This window comes from Chiloscyllium plagiosum, chromosome 5 (genome assembly GCF_004010195.1).
Source record: "Chiloscyllium plagiosum isolate BGI_BamShark_2017 chromosome 5, ASM401019v2, whole genome shotgun sequence".
Classification (NCBI taxonomy): Eukaryota; Metazoa; Chordata; class Chondrichthyes; order Orectolobiformes; family Hemiscylliidae; genus Chiloscyllium; species Chiloscyllium plagiosum.
Window position 1 is genome coordinate 6,242,377 of NC_057714.1, and position 27,132 is coordinate 6,269,508.

General features: G+C 41.9%; 1 protein-coding gene across 2 annotated transcripts in view; it reads left to right on the forward strand.

Annotated features, from left to right (window-relative positions):
* Nucleotides 1-27,132, forward strand: part of cpvl (carboxypeptidase vitellogenic like) — a 104,286-nt gene that overhangs the window by 36,542 nt on the left and 40,612 nt on the right. For both annotated transcript variants that reach the window (XM_043689523.1, XM_043689524.1), the window contains exons 5-7: nucleotides 3,472-3,530; nucleotides 19,357-19,436; nucleotides 20,354-20,420. In XM_043689523.1, coding sequence (XP_043545458.1) covers nucleotides 3,472-3,530; nucleotides 19,357-19,436; nucleotides 20,354-20,420 — 206 coding nt within the window. The remainder of the gene's footprint in view (nucleotides 1-3,471; nucleotides 3,531-19,356; nucleotides 19,437-20,353; nucleotides 20,421-27,132) is intronic.

The window sequence follows — 27,132 nt, forward strand, 5'->3', positions numbered from 1 at the left end:
GTCAATTATAATTGAGCTCGAAAGCAGTGTTGCTGGCATTGTGGGATAGCAATGTTTTACTACTAATGGATGTAATGTTATTTCAAGTTCTTCCATGTTCATTAACTTACTCATGTAAGAGTGTAGGACTTAGTTGTATCTGTACATAGCTTAATACTGGCTGTAATATATCCAGTAATGCTCTACATTAGAGAATTTTGCATGCAGAAATGAACCCGAACCTGCATGTTCCAGTTACAATTGAGTCTTTATGAAAATATTTCTTTTACGTTTGGAGATTGCCGCACGTGAAACATTTCTTTATTTCCAGATTGCTTTAAACGTGTTGGTATTGAAATTCATCAGGTGATCTGGTCTTTGCTGCTCTTTCTCTTCTTGACAGCCACTTTCTTTGTGGGATTAGACAGAGTTGACTTAACCATGGGCCTAGACTATGGATCAACCAAAAGTAGGCCATTTGACCCAACTAGTCTGTTCCACCATTCAGTGAAATGAATCGGGCTCAGTGGTTAACACTGCTGCCTCACAGCGCTAGGGACCCAGGTTCGATTCCAGCCTCTGGCAACATTCTCTCCGTGTCTGCGTGGGTTTCTTCCGGGTGCTTCAGTTTTTTTCCCACAGTGCAAAGATGTGCAGGTCAGGTGAATTGGCAGTGCTAAATTGCCCATAGTGTTCAGGGATGTATGGGTTAGGTGCATTAGTCATGGATAAATGTAAATTAGTAGGTAGGGGAATGAGTCTGGGTCAGTTACTCTTTGGAGGGTCGGTGTGGACCAGTCTCCACACTGTAGGGATTCTATCAATCTCTGAACAACTCCGGACTACAAATGTAAAGCTTCTTGCTTGTAAAAGTAAGCCAGTGTTGTGCATTTTTGCTCTTGAAAAGTTATATTTTTCTTTCTCAAAAAAGTAGAAATTACATTCCGGTAAAATATCACCAGTTGAATTTTGGAGAAATTCTTAAAGAGAAGAAACTGCCTTCAACAATTCAACTGTTAGCAAGACAACCATCCAACCACAAAGAAATTTCAGATTGCTAATGCCAATGTGTACTTGTGCACTGTAACTTCAAATACAAGTATATAGTGAAATTAAGGCCACATGACACAATGAAGCCATTCAACCTATAAAATCTGTTCTGCCATAGATCACGGTTAACCATATAATCCTCACCTCCACTTTTGTATCTTTTCCCCATAACCCTGATTCCCTTACTGATTAAACATGCATCTGTCTTAGTCTTGAATATACATAATGATTCAACTTTGACAGCCTTCTGTGGTAAAGAATTCCACAGATTCATTACTCTTTGAAATTCCTCGTCATCTCAATCTTAAATGGGTGACCCGTTGCTCTCAGATTATGCCCTCTGGTTTAAGACTCTTCCAGAAGCAGAAACAACTTATCCACATTTAACATGTCAAGTTCCCTAAGCAATTTACAGGTTTCAATAAGGTCATCTCCCATTCTTCTAAACCTGAATGAGCACAGACCCAATCTATTCAACCTCTCCACATCCTTAATCAAGTGAGTGAACTTCTCTGGACTGCCTTCAGTGTCAGGATGTCATTCCTTAGATAAAGGGACCACACTTGCCACAGTATTCAAATCTGATTATGGGTTGTATACTTGCAGCAATATTTCCCTTTGAAATAAATGCCAATAATTCATTTGCTTTTGCTATTACCCACTAAATTTGTATGTTTTCTTTTGTGATTCAGAGATGAGCACTTCCAAATCCCTCTGTTTTGTAGCTTTCTGAAGTCTGTCTCCATTTAAGTAGTAATCATCTCCTCTTCTATTTTTCCTGCCAAAATGCATAACCTCATATTTTCCCACATTACATTGCGACTGCCAACTTTTTATAAGTTATTTAATCTGTTTGAATCCCTCTGCAGATTCTTTGTTTCACCCTCACCACTTGCCTTCCCATCTATTTTTGTGTCATCTGAAATCTTGGCTATAGTACATTCACTTTCCTCATCCAAGTAATTAATACATATTGTAATTAATTGTGCTCCCAGCACTGAGCCCTTTGGCACACCACTAGTTACAGGTTAGCATCCTCAAAATGCCCCCTTTGTCCCAACTCTCTCTTTCCTATTGGACAGCCAATCTTTTATCCATGCTAATTAGATAGGTTCCCTACAGCGTGGAAACATGCTGTTTGGTCCAACAAGTTCACACTGACCCTCCAAAGAGTAACCCACCCAGACCCATTTCCTTCTGACTAATGCACCTAACACTATGGGCAATTTAGCATGGCCTATGCACCTGTCCTGCACATCTTTGGATTGTGGGAGGAAACCAGAGCACCCGGAGGAAACCCACACAGACACGGGGAGAATGTGCAAACTCCACACAGACAGTCGCCCGAGGCTGGAATTGAACCTGGGACCCTGGTATTGTGAGGCAGCAGTGCTAACCACTGAGCCACCATGCTGCCTGATACATATTACCTTCAAGGAGAAAGTGAGGTCTGCAGATGCTGGAGATCAGAGCTGAAAATGTGTTGCTGGAAAAGCGCAGCAGGTCAGACAGCATCCAGGGAACAGGAGAATCGACGTTTCGGGCATAAGCCCTTCTTCAGGAATTATGATTCCTGAAGAAGGGCTTATGCCAGAAACGTCGATTCTCCTGTTCCCTGGATGCTGCCTGACCTGCTGCGCTTTTCCAGCAACACATTTTCAGCCCACATATTACCTTCAATACTATAGACTTTCATCTTATAAATTGCCTAATGTATAGCAACTTCTTAAAACACCTTTTGGAAATCCAACTGTGTTATATGTATGAATTTCTCTTTACCTACCAGTTTATTACCTCTTCCAAGAAATCTAATCTTTTCAGACATGATTTCCCCTTCTTGAAGCCATGCTTCATGTATGTCTAAATGCTTTGCTATTACACCCTTTATAGCATTTCTCCAGTGACAGAGATGTTAAACTAATTAGTATCTATTTTGTGTCTCTTTTTGAATCAGGGTGTTTAATTGGTAGTTTCCCAGTACTGTGGAACTTTTCCAGAATGTAAGGATTCTTGGAAGATTACAAGAAGTGCATCCAATGTCTCCTGCAGATAGTTCCTTTAAAAATCTTAGGATGCAACCCATCCAGTCCAGGGGACTTATTAGCCTTTTGTCCAATTAGATTTCCTCATACCTTTTCTCTGGTGATAGTTATCTTAGTTATTCTTCCCTTACCACTGCTTTAACCCATGGATTATTTCATATTTTTGAAATGGTGGCATAACAGCACATCACCGGATGCACAAATGGGTTCCCATCTTCAGTTCATGTATAAGCCCTCAAAGCGATTTGGTCAAACCTTCATTTAAAATGTAAAGACCTGACAATTTTATTGGCATTGACCAGCAATCACTGAAGAAGAGATTTTTTCAAGTTTAAATGCAATGAGATATGCTTGCTAACTTTAATTTTTTTTTTTACAAATTTTATATGCTCAAATCTAGTGGAAGCACGAAAAGTACCATGGACGTCGAAGTATTCAGTGCTGTATATCGACAATCCCGTAAGTTTTTTTTTTAGTTACGTAGTATTATTTGCTGGAAGATTCTAGAACTGCTATGGGTTGCATGCCCGAGAAGTGGTCTTGTGAGAATGAAATTGTATCAAGATCTCTCTAAAATAGTGCAGCTGAAAGAAAACCATTTTCTGACTCTATTGAGGAGATTTCTTGGATTGATGAAGAGTCCCTGTTTCCACTTTCCTGAACCCCACTCATTATCCGCATTTTTCTTAATTCAACTACGAAAACGTTATTGGTGAATCCTTAGTTTACGTCTCAAACTTGACGGCTCAAACTTTAAATTCTGCATTAATGTAATAAATAATATATCATTTGGGGCATCACTGGGACTATCAAGGACCCCAACGATTAAGAGTTTACTGAGGAAATAAAGCAGAACCCCACATTTGCCAATCATTTCAAAATCTGAATATCGACTTAATTGCAGATTTTTACTGCCGCACCTTAAAATTAAGAAGGTTGGGCAGAAGAAACACCTGCATCTCTTAATGAACTTAACCAAAGGCTTCATTATTTTTAACTTGAAAATATGTTTATACGTAGTGCTGGCAAGTCAAAAATCCAAAATTCTAGGCCGGAGTCTTTGGGCCTTTTTGGCCCTTTTGGATAGTGAGGGATGGGAATGTGGTTGGAATGTGCAGGGGGGATGCCTGATGTCTTCCTCACCACTGTACCATATTGCCGTAAATGGCAATGAGATTAATTGGTCACGTGGCTCAGTGAAACCAAGTCACCTCCTAAGGGATGGTGAGATAAGCCCACCTCTGTGTCGGCACTCATTGGCCCATGCAGAGGGCTCTAATAGCAAAGTTGCCATTTTGTCAATAATACCATCAGTGCTAGCTGGTCTATCCCTCATGATTATGAAAGTTCTGGCATCTGTCAGTCTTCCTAAACTTTCTTTGAAGATGTCATGTCCCCTGTGCAGCTTTAGCCTCATCAATGCCCAGCACTGATTGTGGTGAGGCTGCTGAGATATGGATCCAGTTAGGCAGCCAGCACTTGAGGACTGACCTCCATTGGATACCAGCCTTGATTAAAGGCAGTCAAGATTGCGCATAGAACCATAGCATCCCTACAGTGTGCAAGCAGACCAATCAGCACATCAAGTCCACATTGGCCCCCTGAAGAGCATCGCACTCAGATCTATCCCTCACCCTATTCCTATAGCCCTGCATTTTCCATGGCTAATCCACCTAAACTTCACATACCTGAACACAATTTAGCATGGTCAGCCCATCTAACATGCACATCTTTGAACTGTGGGAGGAAACTGGAGCACCCTGAGCAAACCCACACAGACATGAGAGGAATGTGCAAACTCCACACAGACCATTGCCCAAGGGTGGAATCGAACCCATGTCTACGACACTGTGAGGCAGTACTGCTAACCATTGAATCACCATGTAGCTCACTTCCAGCTTTTGACACTCATACTTGTGCTGTGACAACAAAATTAATCCGTCCGGTTTAGTTACTCACAACTGAAACATAGATCAGTTAAAATTGCACCTTGCATTCAATTTGTGATCAGTCTTATTACTGAATTTTCTAAATTGGTGAGCCATTTGTTCTTACTGGGCTTGTGTCTTATTGCCATATTGGTATCTCTGGGAAGCAGAGTTAAAAAGTCACACAACACCAGGTTATAGTCCAACAGGTTTAATTGGAAGCACTAGCTTTTGAAGCACTGCTCCTTCATCAGGTGGTTGTGGAGGACACAATTGTAAGGCACAGAATTTATAGCAAAAGTTTATAGTGTGATGTAACTGAAATTATACATTGAAGAATACCTGGATTGTTTGTTAAGTCTCCTATCTGTTAGATTGACCATGTTAGTTTCACTTCTTTCATATGTAAATCACAAAACTTTTTTAAAAAGTTACATTCTCAGGTTAACTGTAACAATTGGTGTCAGCGCAGATAACATGTTGAAGGTGTTAGCCCCCCTGTTGTCTGTGCCATAATGTTTAGACTGATGCTAATTTGAAAAATAAGTTAACAGAGTCTTACATGAATTCATGCAGTTTTTGAGCAAAGTACAATGTAGCTTTGCAAGTACAAATTCACCCCACAAACGTGCATGTGGGTGTGTGTGTTTGTCTGGTGTAGGGGGTTGTGAGTGTCTGTGAGCGAGAGTGTCTATGTGTCTGTGTATGAGTGTAAAGGGGTCTAAGTCTGTGAGAGTGTCTGTGTGTGTGTAGTGCAATGGTGGTCACCTGTAGTGTGACATGAACCCAAGGTCCCGGTTGAGGCCCTCCCTATGGGTACCTAACTTAGCTATCAGCTTCTGCTCGACCACTTTTCGCTGCTGCCTGTCCTGAAGTCCGCCTTAAAGGATGGGCACCCAAAGATCTGAGGTCGAATGTCCTGGACCGCTGAAGTGTTCCCCAACTGGGAGGGAACCCTCCTGTCTGTTGATTGTTGTGCGGTGCCCATTCATCCGTTGCTGTAACCTCTGCTCGGTTTCCCCAAAGTACCATGCCTCAGGGCATCCTCGCCTGCAGCGTATGAGATAGACAACAGTGGCTGAGTCACATGAGTACCTGCCACATACATTGTGGGAGGTGTCCCCATGCATAATGGTGGTATCCATGTCCACACTCTGACACGTCTTGCAACGCCTACCGCAATAGGCTTGTATGGAGTTGTCCTGAAAGCCGGGCAGTTTGCTACGAACAATGATGTGTTTGAGGTTTGGCAGTTGTTTAAAGGTGAGCAGTGGAGGTTTGGGGAAGGTCTTGGCAAGGTGCTCATCCTCATTGATAATGTGTTGCAGTTCATGAAGAACATGGCATTGTTTTTCGGCTCCTGGGAAGTACTGAACAACGAAGGGTACTCTGTCAGTTGCAGCTCATATCTGTCTCCTGAGGAGGTCATTGCAGTTCCTTGCTGTGGCACGTCGGAACTGGCGGTCGATGAGTTGAGCATCGTATCCCGTCCTTATGAGGGCATCCCTGAGTACTTCCAACTGCCTGTCACGTTCCTCCTCATCTGAACAGATCCAGTGTACGCGTAGGGCTTGTCCATTGGGGATGGCTGTTTTGATATGTTTTGGATGGAAGCTGGAGAAGTGTAACATTGTGAGGTTGTCTGTAGGTTTGCAATAGACTGTAGTGCTGAGGCGCCCATCCTTGATGGAGGTGCATGTGTCCAGGAATGATCAGATAGTACAGAATAATCCAAGGTGAGTTTGATGGTGGGATGAAATGTGTTGATATCACTGTGCAAGTTTAACAGTGACTCCTCGCCATGGGTCCAGAGGAAGAAAATATCATCAATGTATCTGGTGTATAGTGTTGGTTGGACGTCCTACGTAGAGAAGAAGCCTTGTTCAAACCTGTACATGAAGATGTTGGCATATTGGGGTGCAAATTTGGTCCCTATGGCTGTTCCATGTGTCTGGATGAAGGACTGGTTGTCAAAGGTAAAGACGTTGTGATCGAGGCTAAAGCAGATGATTTGGAGGATGGTGTTCGAAGATTGGCAGTTGTTGGCGTTGAGTACTGAGGCTGTTGCCACGATGCCATCATTGTGGTGTTGCAACAGAAGCTGGGGATCCCTTGTACAATCAGCTTCTGTCACGACTTTACAGATTTCCTACAGAAACTCAGCGCCCACGGACCAATCAAACCAGGAACATTCCTCGTCACAACGGATGTTTCCGCACTCTACACCAGCATCCCTCACAATGATGGCATCGCGGCAACAGCCTCAGCACTCAACACTATCCTACAACTCATCCGCTTTATCCTCGATCACAACATCTTCACCTTTGACGACCAGTTCTTCATCCAGCCATGGGGACCAAATTTGCACCCCAATATGCCAACATTTTCATGCACTGGTTTGAACAAGACTTCTTCTCTATGCAGGATCTCCAACTAACACTATACACCAGGTACATTGACAACGTATTCCTCCTCTGGACCCATGATGAGAAGTCACTGATAAAACTACACCGCGATATCAACAGGTTTCATCCCACAATCAAATTCACCATGGACTACTCTCTACTATCTGTCTCATTCTTGGACACATGCATCTCCATCAAGGATGGGCACCTCAGCTCCACACTCTACCGCAAACCCACAGACAACCTCACAATGCTACACTTCTCCAGCTTCCACCCAAACAGCCATCCCCAATGGACAAGCCCTACATGTACACCGGATCTGTTCAGATGAGGAGGAACATGACGGGCACTTGGATGTACCCAAGGATGCTCTCAAGAACGGGGTACGATGCTCAACTCATCAACCGCCAGTTCCGACGTAATAACCCGTAATGACCTCCTCAGGAGACAGACATGTGCTGCAACCGACAGGGTACCCTTCGTAACATTGATCGTAGCAAACTGCCCGACTTTCAGGACAACTCCATACAACCCTGTCACGGTAGGCGCTGCAAGGCGTATCAGAGTGTGGACATGGATATCACCAGTACATGTGGGGACACCTCCCACCATGTTAGTAGTAGGTACGCGTGCGACTCTATCTCATACGCTGCAGGCAAAGTTGCCCTGAGGCATGTTACGTTGGCAAAACCGAGCAGAGGCTACGGCAATGGATGAATGGGCACTGCACAACAATCAACAGACAGGAGTGTTCCCTTCCAGTTGGAGAACACTTCAGCGGTCCAGGACATTCAACTTCGAACCTCTGGGTGACCATCCTCCAAGGCGGACTTCGGGACAGGCAGCAGTGAAAAGTGGCTGAGCAAAGGCTGATAGCAAAGTTCAGTACCCGTAGTGAGGGCCTCAACTGGGATCTTGGGTTCATGTCACACTACAGGTGACCACCATTGGACTATATATACACAGACACACAGACACACAGACACACAGACACACAGACACTCCTACAGAGAGACACACACTCTCACATGCACCTTCTCACAAACTTAGTCTCTCTCTCACCCTCTCTCACACTCTGTCTCACTGTCTCACGCACACACACACACAAACTCCTACAGAGACCCACACTCTCATGCATCCTCTCACAGACTTAGAGCCCTTTACATTCACATACACGCTCCTACAGAGAGACACACTCCCACACACTCACATGCACCGCCTCACAGACTTAGACCCCTTTACACTCTCTCACACTCTCTCTCTCACAGACACTCTCAACCCCCCCAACCCAGAGAGAAAGAGACACACACACGTGTTTGTGGGGTGAATTTGTACTTGCAGAGTTACATTGTACTTTGCTCAAAAACTGCATGAATCCATGTAAGACTCTGTTAACTCATTTTTTAGATTAGAATCAATCTAAACATTATGGCACAGACAGGGAACACAGGGGGCTAACACCTTCAACATATTGTCTGGCTGACACCAATTGTTACAGTTAACCTGGGAATGTAACTTTTAAAAAAAAAAGTTTTGTGATTTACATATGAAAGAATTGAAACTAACATGGTCATTCCAATAGATGAGAGACTCAACAAACGGTCAAGGTATTTTTCAATGTATAATTTCAGTTACATCATACTGTAACGTTTGCCATAAATTCTGTGTCTTACAATTGTGTATAACCACCTGATAAAGGAGCAGTGATCTGAAAGATAGTGCTTCCATATAAACTTGTTGGACTTATAACCTGGTGTTGTGTGATTTTTAACTTTGTACACCCCAGTCCAACACCGGCATCTTCAAATCTGGGAAGCAGGGCATTGTTCTCATTAGAACAAAAGAGCAAGGTGAAAATCACTACTTCGACACCCAAGATAGTAAAGCATTGGCTGTAACTACGACTGTAGCAAGTAGCTCACCATCTGACCCCTCAAAGCCTGTCCACCATCCTTAAGACACATGTCGGGAATGTGCTGAAACGATCCCCACTTGCTTGGATAAATGCAGCTCTAACAACATTCAAGAAACCTGATACCATTGAGGTCAAAGCTCACATCCACAAGCACAGTCGCTCCATCACCAACGCTCAGTAGCAGCATCTGCAAGATCCACTGCAAATTGACCAAGGCTCCTTACCATCTTCCAAATCCATGACCACTACCATCTAGAAGGACATGGACAGCAGCTACATAGGAATGCCACCACCTACAAGTTCCCCTCCAAGTAAATGACAATCTTGATATGGAAATATATCATTGTTCCTTCAGAGTCAGAGTCAGAAACCTGGAGCTACCTCACTAATGACATTGTAGGTGCAGCTATTCCAAATAAGACTGCTGCAGTTCAGGAAGCAACGCACCACTATCTTGTCAAGGGCAATTAGGGATAAGCAATAAATGCTGGCCCAGCCAGTAATGCCCGCCTCCCTAAATTAATTAAAAAGGAAATATGCTTTGCATAATGGTCATGATTAATCAAGTTAAAATTGAAAATAAAATGAGAATTTGTCTCACACCTGTACATACCAAATAGTTTTTCACTGGCATTTGAGCAGACAATCTCTTGCTGGTGATTAGTACAATGTATCCTTAGGGACACATAAATTGTGTTGTTGACACTTTTGTGTGAATATCATTAGTGTCTCTCCAGCAAGTATTTCTTTTTTAAATATTAAAGAAGTTTTAAAGTGATTCCATGTATTATCGAAGCCACGTTATGTGATTTTTTTCAATTAACAGCAATTAAATTACAAGTGGAAATATACGTAATTACTGATCTGATCTCTTTCCAATAACATTGGCTTAATACATCCTTACTACTGACTCAGTTTTCAATTTCTTTCTGTTCCGTAATAATTTGTGTCAAACAGTCGCGCCAAGTATATTCTGGTTTTTTGAAATACTTTTCTGTCTATTTATCTGAACGGTTGCATTCATTTGAGTTTGTTGAGTCGTGATTTGTTGCACACATTCAATTGAAAACAAAATGAAAGAAAACAATTGCAATTTCTAGCTATTTCTTTTTCTCCTCTTTTGAAGGGATTGAAATGAAAATAGAAAAAGCATTGAAGGAAATCATTTGCTCTGTTGTGCTTGTGTCACATCGAGCTGTTTATTTGCAGCAATTTGCATATTCCCACATTCCCATTTCTATACAAAGGGATTTCTCTTAACCTCTAAATATTTCTGCTGATGTCTCTGTTCAGGATCTTGCATTTAGGATAACAGAAGTTAGAGGCAGTTCGCTACTAACCTCCAAAATTGTCCAAATATCATTCTTCATTGTTACAGTCTAATTTATTACTTAAGTATTTATTTAAATGGTTTTGCTCCAAGGGGATTGTCAGAGTGCTCCCCTATAAGGGACTGTACATGATAATCAGCATTGGGCCAGATCTTCACTCTGTTGGCATGTGTTGCTAGTGGAGCTATTTTTTTAAATTATCAAATACCTACCTTCATTAATAGTTTAATGTTCACTTATTAAAAAGATATGTTCAATAACGTAAAGATTCTTTGAACATGATCTCAGGACAGAATAATTCTTAGTCCTTCATTGTTGGTTAACTGTGGCACTACTCTTTTTCCTCCAAAGGCTTTGTATTTCATTCCCCACACACTGCAAATAATTGCCCTTTGTGATCTGACCCAGTTATGGGTGGTAGTTTCAGTGTACTGCTATGCCACATTACCCCATGGTTTCCAGGAATGTGCAGGCCAGGTGGATTTAACCATGGTAAATGAGGGGTTATGGGATTGGAGGTATATGTGTCTCTTTTTTTTTAAGGTTTCAGTGCAAACTCGATGGGCTAAATGGCCTGTTTCTGAATTGATGTATTCAAATGCAGATTGTAGGCAAATGATATCCCAGCAGATGACAGCTTAATATCCTCCCCCACCACCACCCCCTCCCCCCCACCCTGCCACACCCACCCGTTCCCAGTGGCATTAAAGGTTTAGTATTTTGTACTTTGTGCACGTCATAAAATACTGTGCGTTTCCATCAAAATTATTGAAGGGGGATATATCCCCATGTTATACAAAATTTAATGTTATTTTAACTTGGTAGAATGTTAACGCAATCTCAGGGAAGCTGGGCTGGAATACGAGGTGGAAATATGGTTTAATAAGTTCATGATCATGTTATTAATAGAATATATTAAACAGAACTATTAGAATTGCAACAGTACTACTTAAGCAGAATTTATGACCACTTGTGGGCCTTGCTCAGCATGTCAGTGGCCCATAGTAGCAGTGATGGAACCAAGAAATTCGAGCTCTGATATATTTTCTGTAAAGAATCTAGTTTTAAGCGCATTGTAAAATAATTCTAATTCCCCAGCTGCAGGAATTCTAAATCCCTCAACAAACGTGTGTGCCAATGCATGTGGTATGAAATTACTTACCATTCATCACTTGGACCACTTTAAGAAAGGTTGTCTGGATTTATTTAAATTTTGCAGCAACCCTCCTCGGGCACGTTTGGAATGAGTACAAAATTTGTGTGTAATAGAGGAAGCCAGGCCTCCAGATGTGCATGCATCATCTATAGTTACCGAATATGTCATGGTGTTTAGTGGCTTTGAGGTGAGGTATTGGAGAAGATGAGAAATTTCACCTGTGAGTGCCCCATATCATCTCAGATAGGGAAGCTTCACTAGAGTAAGTGCCACATTTGGGCATTCCCCTGGACTATAGAGGGCCTTCCTTGGCTTCAAAGTGGATCTGTTGAATTGCAGTACCACAGGGAGACTGTGTCCTATATCTGTTGTTATGATACCCATTTGTGGCCTAGTTGTGTTGCTGGATTCCAGGCACCCAGCTGAGGAATGCCAGAAAGGGAGTCCTGGAAGACTGAGTTGAGGTGCATTAGCTGCAAGGACTAGGATTGCTCTTTGCAGACTCCTTCCTCATTGGGGAAGGAACTTTTTTGAACGACCGATGACGACTGCAACATCCATGGGAGTGTGTCACATAGGGGTTTGCTTGCCATGCACCTGAATGGCGTGTCTCCCTCTGGTTTCAGACCACTGGCAGTGGGTGAGGCCCATAAATGGGCAATAATTCTCCAGTTAAGGTGCTTGATTGGTCTTTGCTGTTTGCAGGCCTTTGCACCCAAAAACATCAGGGTGAAGGCAGCAGGTTCTTGTGATGATGCTATGGTGTTAAGAGGTGTATTGTGTCTTTTTATTATAGTGAGAGCTTGAGACAGAGGTGCAGAGCAGTGTGCTTCAATTCAATAAAGCAAAGAGCCTGTGAGACTTTGGTCTTTTTTTGAAGTGGAACAATAGAAGCAGCTTGAATAGGTGGGGTCAAGCTCCCAAAGAACCAGGATTTTTAGTCTAGCTTTCAGTACCTGTTGGGGCTGTGAAAACTGCTACATCTGTCTGTCTCTCTGTCTGTGTGTGTCTGTCTGTCTGTCTGTCTATCTCTCTCATATCTGTCTATCTATCACTATCTCTCGCTGTCTCTCTCTCGCCCTGTCTAGCGCTGTCTCTCTCTCGCCCTCCCTCACTGTCTCTCTCTTGCCCTCTCTCACTGTCTCTCTCTTGCCCTCTCATGCTCACTTGCTTTCTCCCTCTCATGCTCACTTGCGCTCTCTCTCTCTGCTACAGCTAAAAGCTGGGGATTCTCTTCCTGCTGCTACAATTGCATGTGAGACAACCTGTTTTACTGACTTTGCCTTTGCCAAGGGTGTGCTAATGGAATGTTACTATATTGAACAGTTGATGAGTGGTTTCTTATTTTCTGAAGTATTTTGGTAGAGTTACAGTTAAGCCAATTCTTCTTTTATTTTTATTTTGTCTGTGATTTAACTATAGCATATGAATAAAGTGGGTTTTACTTCAAGCTTGGTAATTTCACCAATCGAACTGCAACTGAAACACAACACCTGGCACTTGTCTTTAAAATAAGAAAAAGCCAGAGTCTAGGTTATCTCCTTGATGTGTTTTGAGGGGGCTTGCTCTGGCCCATAACAAATTGGGGGCTCGTCTGGGATCAAAATCTCTAATTCCAGTTTGCACTTAGAATTATTGGCAGTGAGGGGTGAGTGTTGCTTTTTTTTTAAATTTCTGGTGTTGAACTCAGTTGGTTTAAATAAGCTGTGCCTTGGGCAATAATGGCTCTTTCAGTTATTAAGAGTTTCCTGTGGGGTGGAAGAAATCACTTCAGGTGTTTTTACAGAAAATGAGCAAGGCAAAACCTTCAGAATTGGCAAACAAATTGGAGTTGCCTGTGTCTGTGAGATAAGAGGAAGTAACTGTGGCAATAGCATAATATTTACAATTGCCAGGAGTGCGATCAGAATCATTGGAAATGGCTGAAACTTAGTCACAGCTGAAGCTGAATTAGAGGCAAGAGCAAGAGAAAAGGAAGTGAAATAGTTTGAATTACAATTAAAAGCAGAGGAAAAAGGAAAGGAAAAATCTTAAAGTTCACTTAAAATGGCAGAGGTAGAGGTGAAAGGTAGGAATAGTGATAAGGACAGTGACGGAAGGCAATCCCATCGTAGTCTAAGGCCTGGTGGGGATCTGTTTAAATATGTTCAAGTATTGCCTAAGTTCAATGAGAAGGATGGAATGTTTTCATTTCATCTGAGAAAGTGGCTAGATGAAAGAAATGGCCAATGACCACATGGGTATTGTTGATTCAAACAAAGTTGGTATGTACAGTTAGTGAGTAGTTTGTGTGACTGTCAGGGGAGGTTTCTGTGCATATGAACGAGTACCAGCGGCCTACAATGTTTTAGGAATCTAAGGAGGGAACATAGTCAAACATACATGGACTTTGAAAGGATCAAACAAAGTGATTTTGATAGGTGGGTAAGGGCATTGAAAGTACATCAAACATATGACATCTTAGACGGTTATTTTGGAGGAGTTCAAAAATTCACTTCCTGAAGTAGTGAGAACTCTTGAAAGAGCAGAGGGTTAAAACAAGGTTAGCAGCTGAAGGGGCCAATGATAATGAGTTGGTTCATAGATCCAAGTTTGGCTTCCAACATCAACTTCAATCTGTAAGAGATAGAAACTGGAGAAAAGAGAAATCCTCCGGTGGTAAGGGCAAATGAGATCTCATTGAAGAAAGTAGATATAGTTTTCCTTTTTACCCTGTGGTAACCTATGAGGGGGAGCAAGATGGGAAAAAGCTCAGGTGTTTTCAATGTAATAGGGTAAAACGTGTGAAATCACGGTGTTGGTGGTTTTGAAAAAACACTGGGAAGACAGGTGTGGGAAAACAGGATAAACCAGTGAGTTTTGTTGAAGTGGTAAAGGCAAGTACATTGGAAGCTGACAAGCTGCACCAGAATGTACAACCTGGTCAGGGATTAGTTGAGAAGAAAGTGCCAGATCACCTTAAAGAATTTACTAGTGTGGGTAAGGTTTACTCATGTATACCAGGAGGAGTACAAAAAAAAATGTTAAGAGATACCGGAGAAAGTCCATCTTTGGTGAGAGATGAGGAGCTACATAATCCAGAAGGAGTAATGCCAGAAAAAGTGGTAATATGTGGAATTCATAGTGAGAAGAGCAATGTTCTATTATTTAAATGAGGTTGGAGAGTTCAGTGAAAGTGGTGGTAGGAGTAATAAGAAATGCTCAGTTCTGGAAATGCAGTTTATCCTTGGTAATGATTTAGCTGGATCACAGGTAGTAGTAGTAGTAGTGTCTACTGTGGTTGAAAAGCCAGGACAATATACACCCCTTAAAGCCAAAGTACAGTCATAGTCTCTACCTGCCACTAGCAAACTCAAAGGAAATGGTATTGGCTGCCACCTCCTGTTGGCTGATGCCATCTACTGGCAAAGGATGCTAACACAAATCCCTGGGTCTCGGCCTCTTTTTTTTCAAAGGCTCGCTCAAGTTATGTTTTAAAAAAAGGAAATCTGGAAATGGTTTCAAGCTGTGGGCAGTTTGATACCAAATCCCAATCCCATGGTCAAAGCTGGCAACTCCCATTAACAACACCACTGTTGATTAATTAAACAGGATCCTGGGCATCATTAACCAACTGACCTCAATGCCACAAATCTTTTAACCATAGTGCAGCATCCCTTTTCCACCTCCCCATTCCTTCACAAACAGCCTGTGACATTGGTTACAAGAACACAAGTGTTCAGAGAAGTGCATAGTCATGAAGTTTGAAATGAATTGAATTAGCTTTATTGTCACATGTACTCACGTGAGTTCAGTGAAAAGTTTACAAGTTCGTCGGATACTGCCTGACCTGCTGTGCTTTTCCAGGATCGCACTTTTCGACATTGACTCTCCAGGACCACAACAATTTTCAACTATGATTCTGTGAGGAGGAGCAAAGCTTTTTGGTTCCTGTCTGAGTACGTTTTCAGCTTCACTGGGACTGGATGAGAGACCCTACTGTTGCAGTGCACTGAGTGTGGAGCGTGTAACTGCTATATGACCTGGAAAGAGGAATTCACGGCAGGGAGGGGATGGACATGGCTTTGTGTGCAACTGAAGCTTCGGCAATGGAGAAACCTGAGGAATCCCACCCTTTGGAGAAGCCATGGAAGTGTGGCAACTGTGGGAAAGGCTTTTGTGCCCCTCCTGCCCTGGAGATTCATCGGCGCAGCCACACTGGGGAGAGGCCATTCTCCTGCCAAGAGTGGGGGAAGGCCTTCAGCAATTCCTCTGCCCTGTTGACCCACCAGCGGGTCCACACAGAGGAAAGGCCTTTCAGCTGCCCCGAGTGCGGAAAGGCCTTTAGTAGTTCCTCTATGATTCTATGACTCTAAGTTGCCACTTATGGCGCCATCTTAGATACAAAGGTATCTAGGTACAGATTCTTCAGTATAAATTCTTAGGAGGAAAAATAGAAATATAAAGAAAGGTCCAGCGTTACAGACCTTCAAAAGTACAAAATCACACTAATAAATTAGAAAAGTAAGGAAATAAAAAATTCTTCCACAAGTCATTCTGCTATAACTTGACACTTACGTTCCTCTGCAGTGCTGCACTGTAAAATAAAAATGGCGCTGTATGAAATCTCCAGAAAATTTGCTATACCCTATCAGTAGAAAGTTTATGTTATCCAAACAGTGTCCACAATTCATCAATCCCATTATAGCCAATTTGTGTTAACAAAACGCATATTATGTCAGAACAACCTGTAATTTTAGAAAGAGAAGTTAGTCCGTTTCACAGCTCTAGGCTCAAGGACCCAAGTCCTCCATTGGAATCCCAGGCTAGACCCCCATGATGCCAAAGAAAAGCCACATGGAGTCACAGATGGAAGCCTCCGCAAGGACTCACAAATAGCACTCCAAAACCAAGATGGAGGAGAGTCATGAATATACATTCTGCTATTCTATACACTCAGCCTAAAGTTATTGATGTAGAAAGTCCCACTGGATTCGATTTATTTCAGCTCTGCAGCTGGCCCAGAGATTGGCAAGCCTCTTACTGGCACCTTTACCCTGTACATTCCAAAACCACAGATACTTGCACTCTATTCTTTTGAATGTCTATCTTCTGTTTGAGTTAATGTGATTCTGAGGCCATTTCCTGGTCTAACCTACAGCCTCTGCCGAGTTGCCAGATTTGAACTAATATGGTAATAGCAATGCTGCAATTGATTTTAAAGTCTCTGTTTCCACTTACTTCAAAATAAACATGGGAGACATTTAAAGAAATAATTCAGAATGTTTAATAAATATGCATTCCATTAAAACAACAAAACCTCTACAAGAAAAATATGTCCGAAGCTCACTCAGTAACTTAAGTATTGTATGAGGCTAAAAGAGCAGGCTCCTATTATAAGTGAAAATAATAACAAGTCTGAGAGTATTTTAGAAACCAGCAAAGAACTGTCAAAAATTTGATGATAAGGAAAAACAGAATACAACAGTAAACTAGCCAGGTATGCGGAAACAGATTGTAGGAGCTTTTACAGACATATAAAAACAAAGAGAGCTAATATAAACATTGACCTCTAAAGTGCAAGAGAAAATATTATGGGCAATGAGGAAATGACTGAGACACTGAACAATTTTATTTTCCTGTCTTTATAGGATAAGACATGTTCATTCTGAAATAAGTAGTATACTAGAGACTATAAAAAGTAAGGAAATTAATATCAAGAAGGAAAGGATAAAGGAGAAACTTAAGAGTCTAAAATGTGACACATTCCCATGACCTGATGCCTACATCCTTGAGTTTAAAAAGAGATACAGGAGGAAATAGTGGTTGCACTAGTCATTATTTTCCAAAATTCCTTCGATTTAAGAATTGGGAACTCGAGCACCAGTTACTTGAACATCAATTTTTGGAAAATGCTGGAATCTATTATTACACAAGTCTTAACAATGCATAATATGATTACAACAAGTCATTTCAGTTTTACTAGGGGAAATGCTGTTTGACAAATTTATTGGCTTTTTTTGAGGAGGTACTCAGTAAGGTAGGTAAAGGCAAACTAGCAGATATGGTATACCAATTTCCAAACGCCATTCTGATAAGGTGCCACATAACAGGTTAAAGGCAAGGTTAGAGCTCAGGAAATTGAAAATAGTATAATAGCATTAATGGACAGGAAACAGTGGGCAGAGATGGAATTTTCATGTTGACAGGCAGTGGCTGAGGTCTCGGCTGTTTACAGTCTACATTGGTGACGTAGCTGAAGAGCTGCGAAGTAATGTACCTAGGTTTGCAGATGATGCAAAGCTAGATGGAAAGGTGAGCTGTGACAATTGACACAAAAAATGGCTGTATAAAGATAGGGGCAGATTGTTTTTTGTTTCAGATTTTGTAACAAGATAGAAACATGTTGAGTGATTGTGCAACAAGATGCAAGATGGCCAAAAATGTAGGTAAGTGTGAAGTTATTCACATTGGTCAGAAGTAGAGAAGAGCAGAGAATCTTTCAATATTTTAAGTGTTGACGTTCAAGGAGATTCATTTTGCTCAGGCAAGATATGCAGAGAGTTAGCATGCAGGGTATATCCTGCAATTAGGAATGCATATACCCATGTTGACCTTTATTTGAAACACAAAATATCCTAAGGCGTCTTGCAGGACTGATTTGGAGAGCATGTTTTCTTTTCTAGGAGAATCTGAACAAAGGGTCAGTCGAAAATCAGAGGTCAGTCATTTAAAACAGATGAAGTAATCGTTTTACGCAGAGATTTGAGAATCTTTGGAATTCTCTTCCTGAAAAGATAGTGGAAGCAGAGTCTGTTATTCTTTTTCAGCAGAGATAGATAGATTCTTGTTAAGCAAGGGATGAAAGTCACTAGTAACAGGTGGGAATGTGGATTTGAGGTTACAATCTAATCCAGTCATGTTTGAGGGGCAGAATGGCCTACTCCTGTTCCTAATGCATATGTTTTGTATGTATTTGTATTGATGTCTCTGTGTTTGGAGTACAGGAATAGGGAGATTTAGCTCTAATTGTACAGCGCATTGGTGAGCCTGCATCTGGACCATCTGACCTGCTTCCTGCTGTTGTCCACACAAGATCAGCAGCTTTTGCTTCTAATCTCATTCTTCTTCCACCTTCACCTGGTCCATCTCTGACTTATTCCTTCTCTTCTTTGACTTCACCATTTCCATTTCTGAGGATCAGCTGCCTGCCAACATTCATTATCAACCCACCAACTCCCATAGTTAGCTCGAGTACAGCACCTCACACCCAGCTTTCTGCAAGGATGTTGTTGCATTCTCTCAATTTATATATGTGTCACATCTACTGGGCCCTCAAAAGGCTGGCTGAGACAGCACCGCATTTTTCCTCAACTGAGGAGACCTACCCCCATCTCTAACTGTAATCTTACCCACCCACTGCCACCCTCCCAAACCACGCGCATATGCGTACACACGCAATTCAGCCTGGTCCAAACAATCTCCAGCCATTCTGCCATGTGGAGTATGTGTCAGTATTTTCTTCAATGTAATTTATGTAGAGATAACATTTCATTACTCTTGGACATTAGGTTGGCACTGGCTTCAGCTTTACTAACCACGATGAAGGCTATGCAGAAAATGAAGATGATGTAGGAAGGGACCTGTACAGGTCAGTACATTTGTACAATTTGTATTTATACGTTTAAACAAACAGCAATGTATTTTCCTATTCCTTCAGTAAATGCCCTTAATGTGACCAGTTCAGTTCATATTGCTGCCTCATTCTGTGTCGTTGGCTGGGCCCTCAAAAGGCACAGATGCCTACATCTGTGTTGTGATGTAGAGTGATGCCAACTACGTGGACTTCACAGCTAAGGTCACCATGTGGGTCCCTATCTTCTCAGCCTCACCCTTTCACCTGAAGTGTGGTGACCCTCCAGTTGAACTCTGCACCAATGCAAATTTATTGAAGCTCTGTAGAGTGAGGCCTTTGTGAAACGCCTACTTCATATTAATTGAATTTTCAGAAATTCTGTCATGAAATGAGACAGACTCTTCTGGTCACAAAATTTACTTCATACTGCGACTATCTGTCCATCTCCTCCCCAACCAATGTTAGGTTTAGTCACGTGCTTAGCTGTTTTCCAAGCCGTGTGCTGGAATATTGCCCATAAACATGGTCCTTAAACACTCAGTAAGTGAAATGCAAAGCATCTTGTTTTGGTCTTCACTGGTGACTTGAGGTTGGTTGTATTGAAGGTAGGATCAGTAACTTCAAATCTGCATTGAAGCTGCACTGTTACTCATGCTGGTTAAATGTTAGTTTAAAAAGTTAACTAAGGAAAATTAATTGGATTTGTTAGTGATTACTGAACACTGAACAAATGACTGTCTTCCATAAACTGGCAAAGATTTTCGGACCTGTAGTGAAATCACATTGTTTTTCTATCAGTGTAGATGGGATTGTTCCTGTTTACATATGAAACACTTGAAAAGAATAAAATGCTGTTCTCAAATTGTTGGATGTAAAGTACAGTCACAGGATTAATACAAAATGGAACATTTTAATGTGCTTTTCTTTTGCAGTGCCCTAATCCAGTTCTTTCAGATATTCTATGAATATCAGCAGAATGATTTCTATGCTACAGGAGAGGTGGGTCATCTAATTTTTTTATTTATGTATTTAACAAACCATTGCCTCTGTTTTGACTCTGTACTTGGGGAAGAAACAGTATTATTGGTTACATGATGCTTGAAAGATACAACTATATATTTTCTGAAAAGCACGTTGACCCTTTTCTCCCTTTCATTCCAGGATGTGTTGGTATACATGGTGGAACATTTTGATGGTTTCTGTCTTCATAATTTCAGTATATAACCTAGAACATAGTGTGGAAGGTATATGCCTGTTCAAGGTGTTGGTTGAGAACAGTTTAGAGATTGACTTTCTATTTTGGTGCGAAATTCATAAAACTGCTTTGGAGATTATTCATTTGATGTAATTGTGTAAGCAGTGAAAAGATTCATGATCATTATAATTTATTTTTTTTGGAGTAACATCAATGATCATTAATTGCAATTGTTTCGGAAATCTGTTGTGACTTGAATGTACTTTTACCACCAGCTTCCATTATGTTTGATTTGTTTTCTAATATTCATATGGATGTTTAGTACAACTCATGCATTCAACTCAGCAAATTGTGATATTAAGTACTTCTCTGATGTAAATGAATGAAATCAGAAGGCACCAATACAATCCTTAAACCTCTCTTCACTCTCCATTCTAAATAGTTAGCAATTATTGACACCAAAACACAAAAGGAGGAAATTTGCCTTTGACCTTATATTCTAAGCTGAAACTTTAATCCAGTATTGCACAGTTGAAGTGTACTCCTTTACATAAAATATCAGGAGAAAGTGAGGTCTGCAGATGCTGGAGATCAGAGCTGAAAATGTGTTGCTGGAAAAGCGCAGCAGGTCAGGCAGCATCCAGGGAACAGGAGAATCGACGTTTCAGGCATAAGCCCTTCTTCAGGACTTATGCCCGAAACGTCGATTCTCCTGTTCCCTGGATGCTGCCTGACCTGCTGCGCTTTTCCAGCAACACATTTTCAGCTCTACATAAAATATCATGCCAGTTTGATGTAGAAAATCCCGACAGTAGAGAGTTTGCCTTGGTGTCTGGGCCAACATTCGATCCCTCCATCAACGCCACCAAACAAAAAAGAACTGAGCTGGTCATTCATAGCATTTCTTGATTTTTATTCTGTCACATCGATTTAACCAATAGTTGCAATTCTGCACATCATTTTGTGGTGTGGCGATGTTAGATAAGACATTACATAAATAAATGTTTGTCTTTATCCCTCCGTTTGATGTAACCTAAATGAATTTTCAGAAGACTTTTGATAAGATACCACATGGAACAGTGTTCAGAAAAGTTAAAGCCCATAGAATCCAAGACATTGTGTCAAGTTTGATGCAAAATTCATTGTGATAGGAAAGCAAGGGTAATAGCTGACTGGTGCTTTTGTGTCTGGACTGTTGTTTCCCGTGGGGTCAGGGCCATGACTCAGTTTTCAGTCCCTCACTTTTCATCATTCTCTGATTAGATTAGATTAGATTACAGTGTGGAAACAGGCCCTTCGGCCCAACAAGTCCACACCAACCCGCCGAAGCGCAACCCACCCATACCCTACATTTACCCCTTACCTAACACTACGGGCAATTTAGTATGGCCAATTCATCTGACCTGCACATCTTTGGACTGTGGGAGGAAACCGGAGCACCCGGAGGACACCCACACAGACACTGGGAGAATGTGCAAACTCCACACAGTCAGTCGCCTGAGGCGGGAATTGAACCCTGGTCTCCGGCGCTGTGAGGCAGCAGTGCTAACCACTGTGCCACCGTGCTGCCCACAATATGTCTATCTCAATAATTTAGACTTAAGTGGAGATACAACAATGACTTATGTTTGTAATAAAAATGCATTTAATATAATGTCACACCACGAGTGCTTCTTCAAATTTAGAAAACAAATTATGACACCAAGCTACATCGAGATATTCGATTAGATGACCAAATGCTTTGTCAAAGAGGTAGGTTTTCCTGAGTGTCTTAAACTAAGATATTGAGGTGGATAGTTTAGGGTAGGGAAGGTATTCCAGAGTTTGAACCTAGGAAACTGAATGCAGTCACCAATGGTAGAGCAATTTAAGTTGGAATCCTCATTAGGCCAGAATTAGAGAAACACCGATATCTCTGAGGATTATAAATGTGGACATTAGAGATATGGAGGGAATGCCTAATGTTATTAGCACCAGACTATTAATATTGAGACCCAAATAATGGTTTGGGACTTGGGTTCAAATCTCACCGTGGCAGGAAGTGGAATTTGAATTCAATTTTTTTTAAAAATCTGGATTCAGAATCTAATGACCATGAAAACCTTGTCAGTTGTCAGTAAATCTTATCTGGTTCCCCTTTAGGGACAGAAATTGCTGCCTTTGCCTGGCCGATGTAGATCTTAACTGGCCTCTGGGCAATGAGACATTGGCAATAAATGCTGGCCTAGCCAGTGAAATTCACATTCTGTGAGTGAATTTAAAATAAAATAAAATTTGGAAATGAAGACATAGCTTGACTGAGGGCGAATGTAGCCCAGTGAGCACAGGGGTATTGGAGAATGGGACTTGGTACAAGCTAAGCCATGAGCAGCAAAGATTTAAATGCCCTCAAGTCTTTAGAGGTTAGAATGTAGCGTCCCAGCCAGGAATACATTGGAATAGTCCAGTCGAGAGGTAAATGGGTATGAATGAGGATTTCAGAGGCAGTTTCTATCAAAGTTTGGGAAAACAGCCTATAAGGTCCAAAGCTTTGCCAAGTCATTTCTTCAGCTGTTGAATGCTGACTTCCATTCAGTGGTGACCAGCATGAAGAGCATCTACAAATTGTGGTAGCAACTTGCTCTGTATCTGCAGTTTGGCTTCGGACTGGAGAAATCAAATACTTCATTTTAACCAATAAAACTATACCTTGAAATTGCACATTTTTAAATAAGAACATAAACATTATTGAGTGCAAATACTTAAACAAGCATTATCAACTTAACAATACAGTTTGTAACTATGTACGTTATCCACTTCGTGCTTTCCCTGATACTGTCCTTATAAGATAATGCCATCTTTAAGGTATTTGCTTCAGTAGGGGCCATTCCTCAGTATTCCTTGTACTCTGGAGATAACTCTAATTCTCCTCTGTTCTAGCTATTCGCAGAGGTAAGACTTCCATTTACCATTTCATGATTGTGCTCTTGATAGGCGAAGAAATCCCACAGAATGTGACAAACACAAAGACTAATATCGGACAGTATCATGAAAATGGAATGAGGCTGTCTTAGTGATGACTTTAAGAATGAGGTTGGAAGCCCATTCAAGATCATGTGACCATAAAGCTGTGAAGAGATGGGATAAAGCCCAGACTGTTCCAGAGAGAGGGATGGAGTTGGTAGGAAGGGAGCAGTCTTTGGAAACAAAGGTTTTCACCGCATCAAGATTTAATAGTTGGAAATTTCTGCCCATCCAGTACTGGATGTCACATGATCTCTGATAATTTAGCATCGGGGAGGTGTCAAGAGAGGTGATGGTGAGGTACAACTGGGTGTCAACAGTATAAGTGTGAACATTAATGCTGTACTTTTGGATGATGTCAGCCAAATGAATACAGCCAAGGAGGGATCCTTGGAGAACACCAGCGAAAATGGTGCAGCAGTGGGAAGAGAAGCCATTACCATTGATATTCTGGCTACAGTTAGAGATAAGAATGGAAATATGAGTGCAGTCCAACACAGCTTGCTGACAGTGAAGTGACATTGGAAGAGAATGGTGTGCTCAGCCATGTCAAAAGCTCAGACAGGTTGAGGAGGAGCAGGAAAAAATTGAGCTTTGTCACAATCATTTGTGATTTCAAAAAGAGCTATTTTGCCACTATGGCAGAGTTAGAAATTGAACAACAGGAATTCAGACAAGGATTTCCGTGATAGGGTGGGAATGGATAAACTGGGGTTGGATTCTTTGGAACTGAGGAGGCTGAAGAGGGGTGTCAACTGACGTAATTTATGATAATTGAGTGGATAGGAAGGACTGTTTCTCTTAGAAAGATCAATAATAAAGGGTCATTGACATAATTGTATGCATGCACTGTGCATGTGCATTTGTATTGGAATGTAGGTCACAGTTGGTGTGTTGCCTCCCAGGTGCCAGAGATCATGATGTCTTGGATCGTGTTTTCGGGATTCTTGACGGGGAGGAGGAGCAGCCCCAAATCATGGTCCAATAGGCACTAATGACATAGGCAGGAAAAGGGATGGGGATTTAAGGCAGAATTTCAGGGAGCTAGGATGGAAGCTTAGAGCTAGAACAAACAGAGTTGTTATCTCTAGTTCATTGCCTGCGCCACGTGCTAGTGAGGTGAGGAATAGGAGAGAGAGGAGTTGAACACGTGGCTACAGGGATAGTGCAGGAGAGAGGGTTTTGGAAACCTGGATAATTGGGGCTCATTCTGGGGAAGGTGGAACCTCCATAAACAGGATGGTCGACACCTGAACCAGAGGGGTAACAATACCCTGGGGGGACAATTTGCTAAATTCGGGAGGATTTAAACGAATTCAGCAGGCAGATGGGAACCTAAATTGTAGTTGCAATGTCCAGGAGGTTGAGAATTGTGAAGCCAGACATAAGGTTTTAAGGTTGAAAGAGTGCACGGCGAGCAGGAAGGTGGTTTGAAGTATGTCTACTTCAACGCCAGGAACATCCGGGAAAAAGGTGGGTGAACTTGCAGCATGGGGTGGTACCTTGGACTTCGATGTTGTGGCCATTTTGGAGAAATGAATAAAGCAGGGACAGGAATGGTTGTTGCAGGTTCTGGGATTTAGATGTTTCATTAAGAACAGGGAAGATGGTAATAGAGGGGGAGGTGTGGCATTGTTAGTCAAGGACAGTATTACGGTGGCAGGAAGGATGTTTGAGGACTTGTCTACTGAGGTAGTGTGGGCTGAAGGTAGGAACAGGAAAGGAGAGGTTACCCTGTTGGGAGTTTTCTATCGGCCTCCGAATAGTTCCAGGGATGTAGTGGAAAGGATAGCAAAGATAATTCTGGATAGGAATGAGAGTAACAGGGTAGTTGTTATGGGGGTCTTTAACTTTCCTAATATTGACTGGAAATACTATAGTTTGAGTATTTTAGATGGGTCAGTTTTTGTCCAGTGTGTGCAGGAGGATTTCCTGACACAGTATGTAGACAGACCAACAAGGAGCAACAATTGAAGAAGGGCTTTTGCCCGAAATGTCGATTCTCCTGCTCCTTGGATGCTGCCTGACCTGCTGCACTTTTCCAGCAATACATTTTTCAACAAGGGGCAAGGCCATATTAGATTTAGTACTGGGTAATGAACCTGGCCAAATGTTAGATATTGAGGTAGGTGAGCACTTTGGTGATAGTGACCACAATTCAATTATGTTTGCTTTAGTAATGGAAAGGGATAGGTATATACCGCAGGACAAGAGTTATTGCTGGGGGAAAGGCAATTATGATGTGATTAGGCAAGACTTCGAATACATAGGATGGGGAAGGAAACTGCAGGGGATGGGCACAATTGAAATGTGGAGCTTATTCAAGGAACAGCTACTGTGGGTCCTTGATAAGTATGTACCTGTCAGGCAGGGAGGAAGTGGTTTAGTGAGGGAGCTGTGGTTTACTAAAGAAGTTGAATCTCTTGTCAAGAGGAAGAAGGATTATGTAAGAATGAGATGTGAAGGCTCATTAAGGGCACTTGAGAGTTACAGGTTAGCCAGGAACGACATAGAGAGCTAAGAAGAGCCAGGAGGAGACATGAGGGGTCATTGGCAGGTGGGATCAAGGAAAACCCTAAAGCTTTCTATCGGTATATCAGGAATAAAAGAATGACCAAAGAAAGATTAGGGCCAATCGAGGACAGTAGTGTGAAGTTGTGCGTGGAGTTCGAGGAGATAGGAGAAGCGCTGAATGAATACTTTTTGTCAGTATTCACACTGGAAAAAGATAATGTTGTCAAAGAGAATACTGACATACAGGCTACTAGACTTGACAGGATTGAGGTTCATAAGGAGGAGGTGTTATCAATTCTGGAAAGTGTGAAAATAGGTAAGTCCCCTGGGCCGGATGGAATTTAGCCTTTCATCAGAAATACAGGCAGAGTGCCAGAAGGGTGGAGAGATAAATGTCTCAGTATGCTCCTGCCCCACTGAACTCCTCTCTACCTACCTCGAAACTGTCCTATGCCCCCTAGTCCAGGAACTCCCTACATACGTTCGAGACACCACCCATGCCCTCCACTTCCTCCAAGACTTCCGTTTCCCCGGCCCCCAACGCCTCATCTTCACCATGGATATCCAATCCCTCTATAGAACATAGAACATAGAACAATACAGCACAGAACAGGCCCTTCGGCCCACGATGTTGTGCCGAACATTTGTCCTAGCTTAAGCACCCATCCATGTACCTATCCAATTGCCGCTTAAAGGTTACCAATGATTGTGACTCTACCACTCCCACTCTCCAGTCTCCAGTCCCCTGGTACCACCCCCGTTGACAGTGAAGATGATAAGATCATTGCCAACGGTACTGCAATTTCCTCTCTTCCCACATAATCCTAGGATATATCCCATCAGGCCCGGGGGACTTGTCTATCCTCAAGTTGTTCAAAATGTCCAACACATCTTCCTTCCTAATAAGTACCTCCTCTAGCTTACCAGTCCGTTTCACACTCTCCTCTTCAACAATACGGTCCCTCTCATTCGTAAATACTGAAGAAAAGTACTCATTCA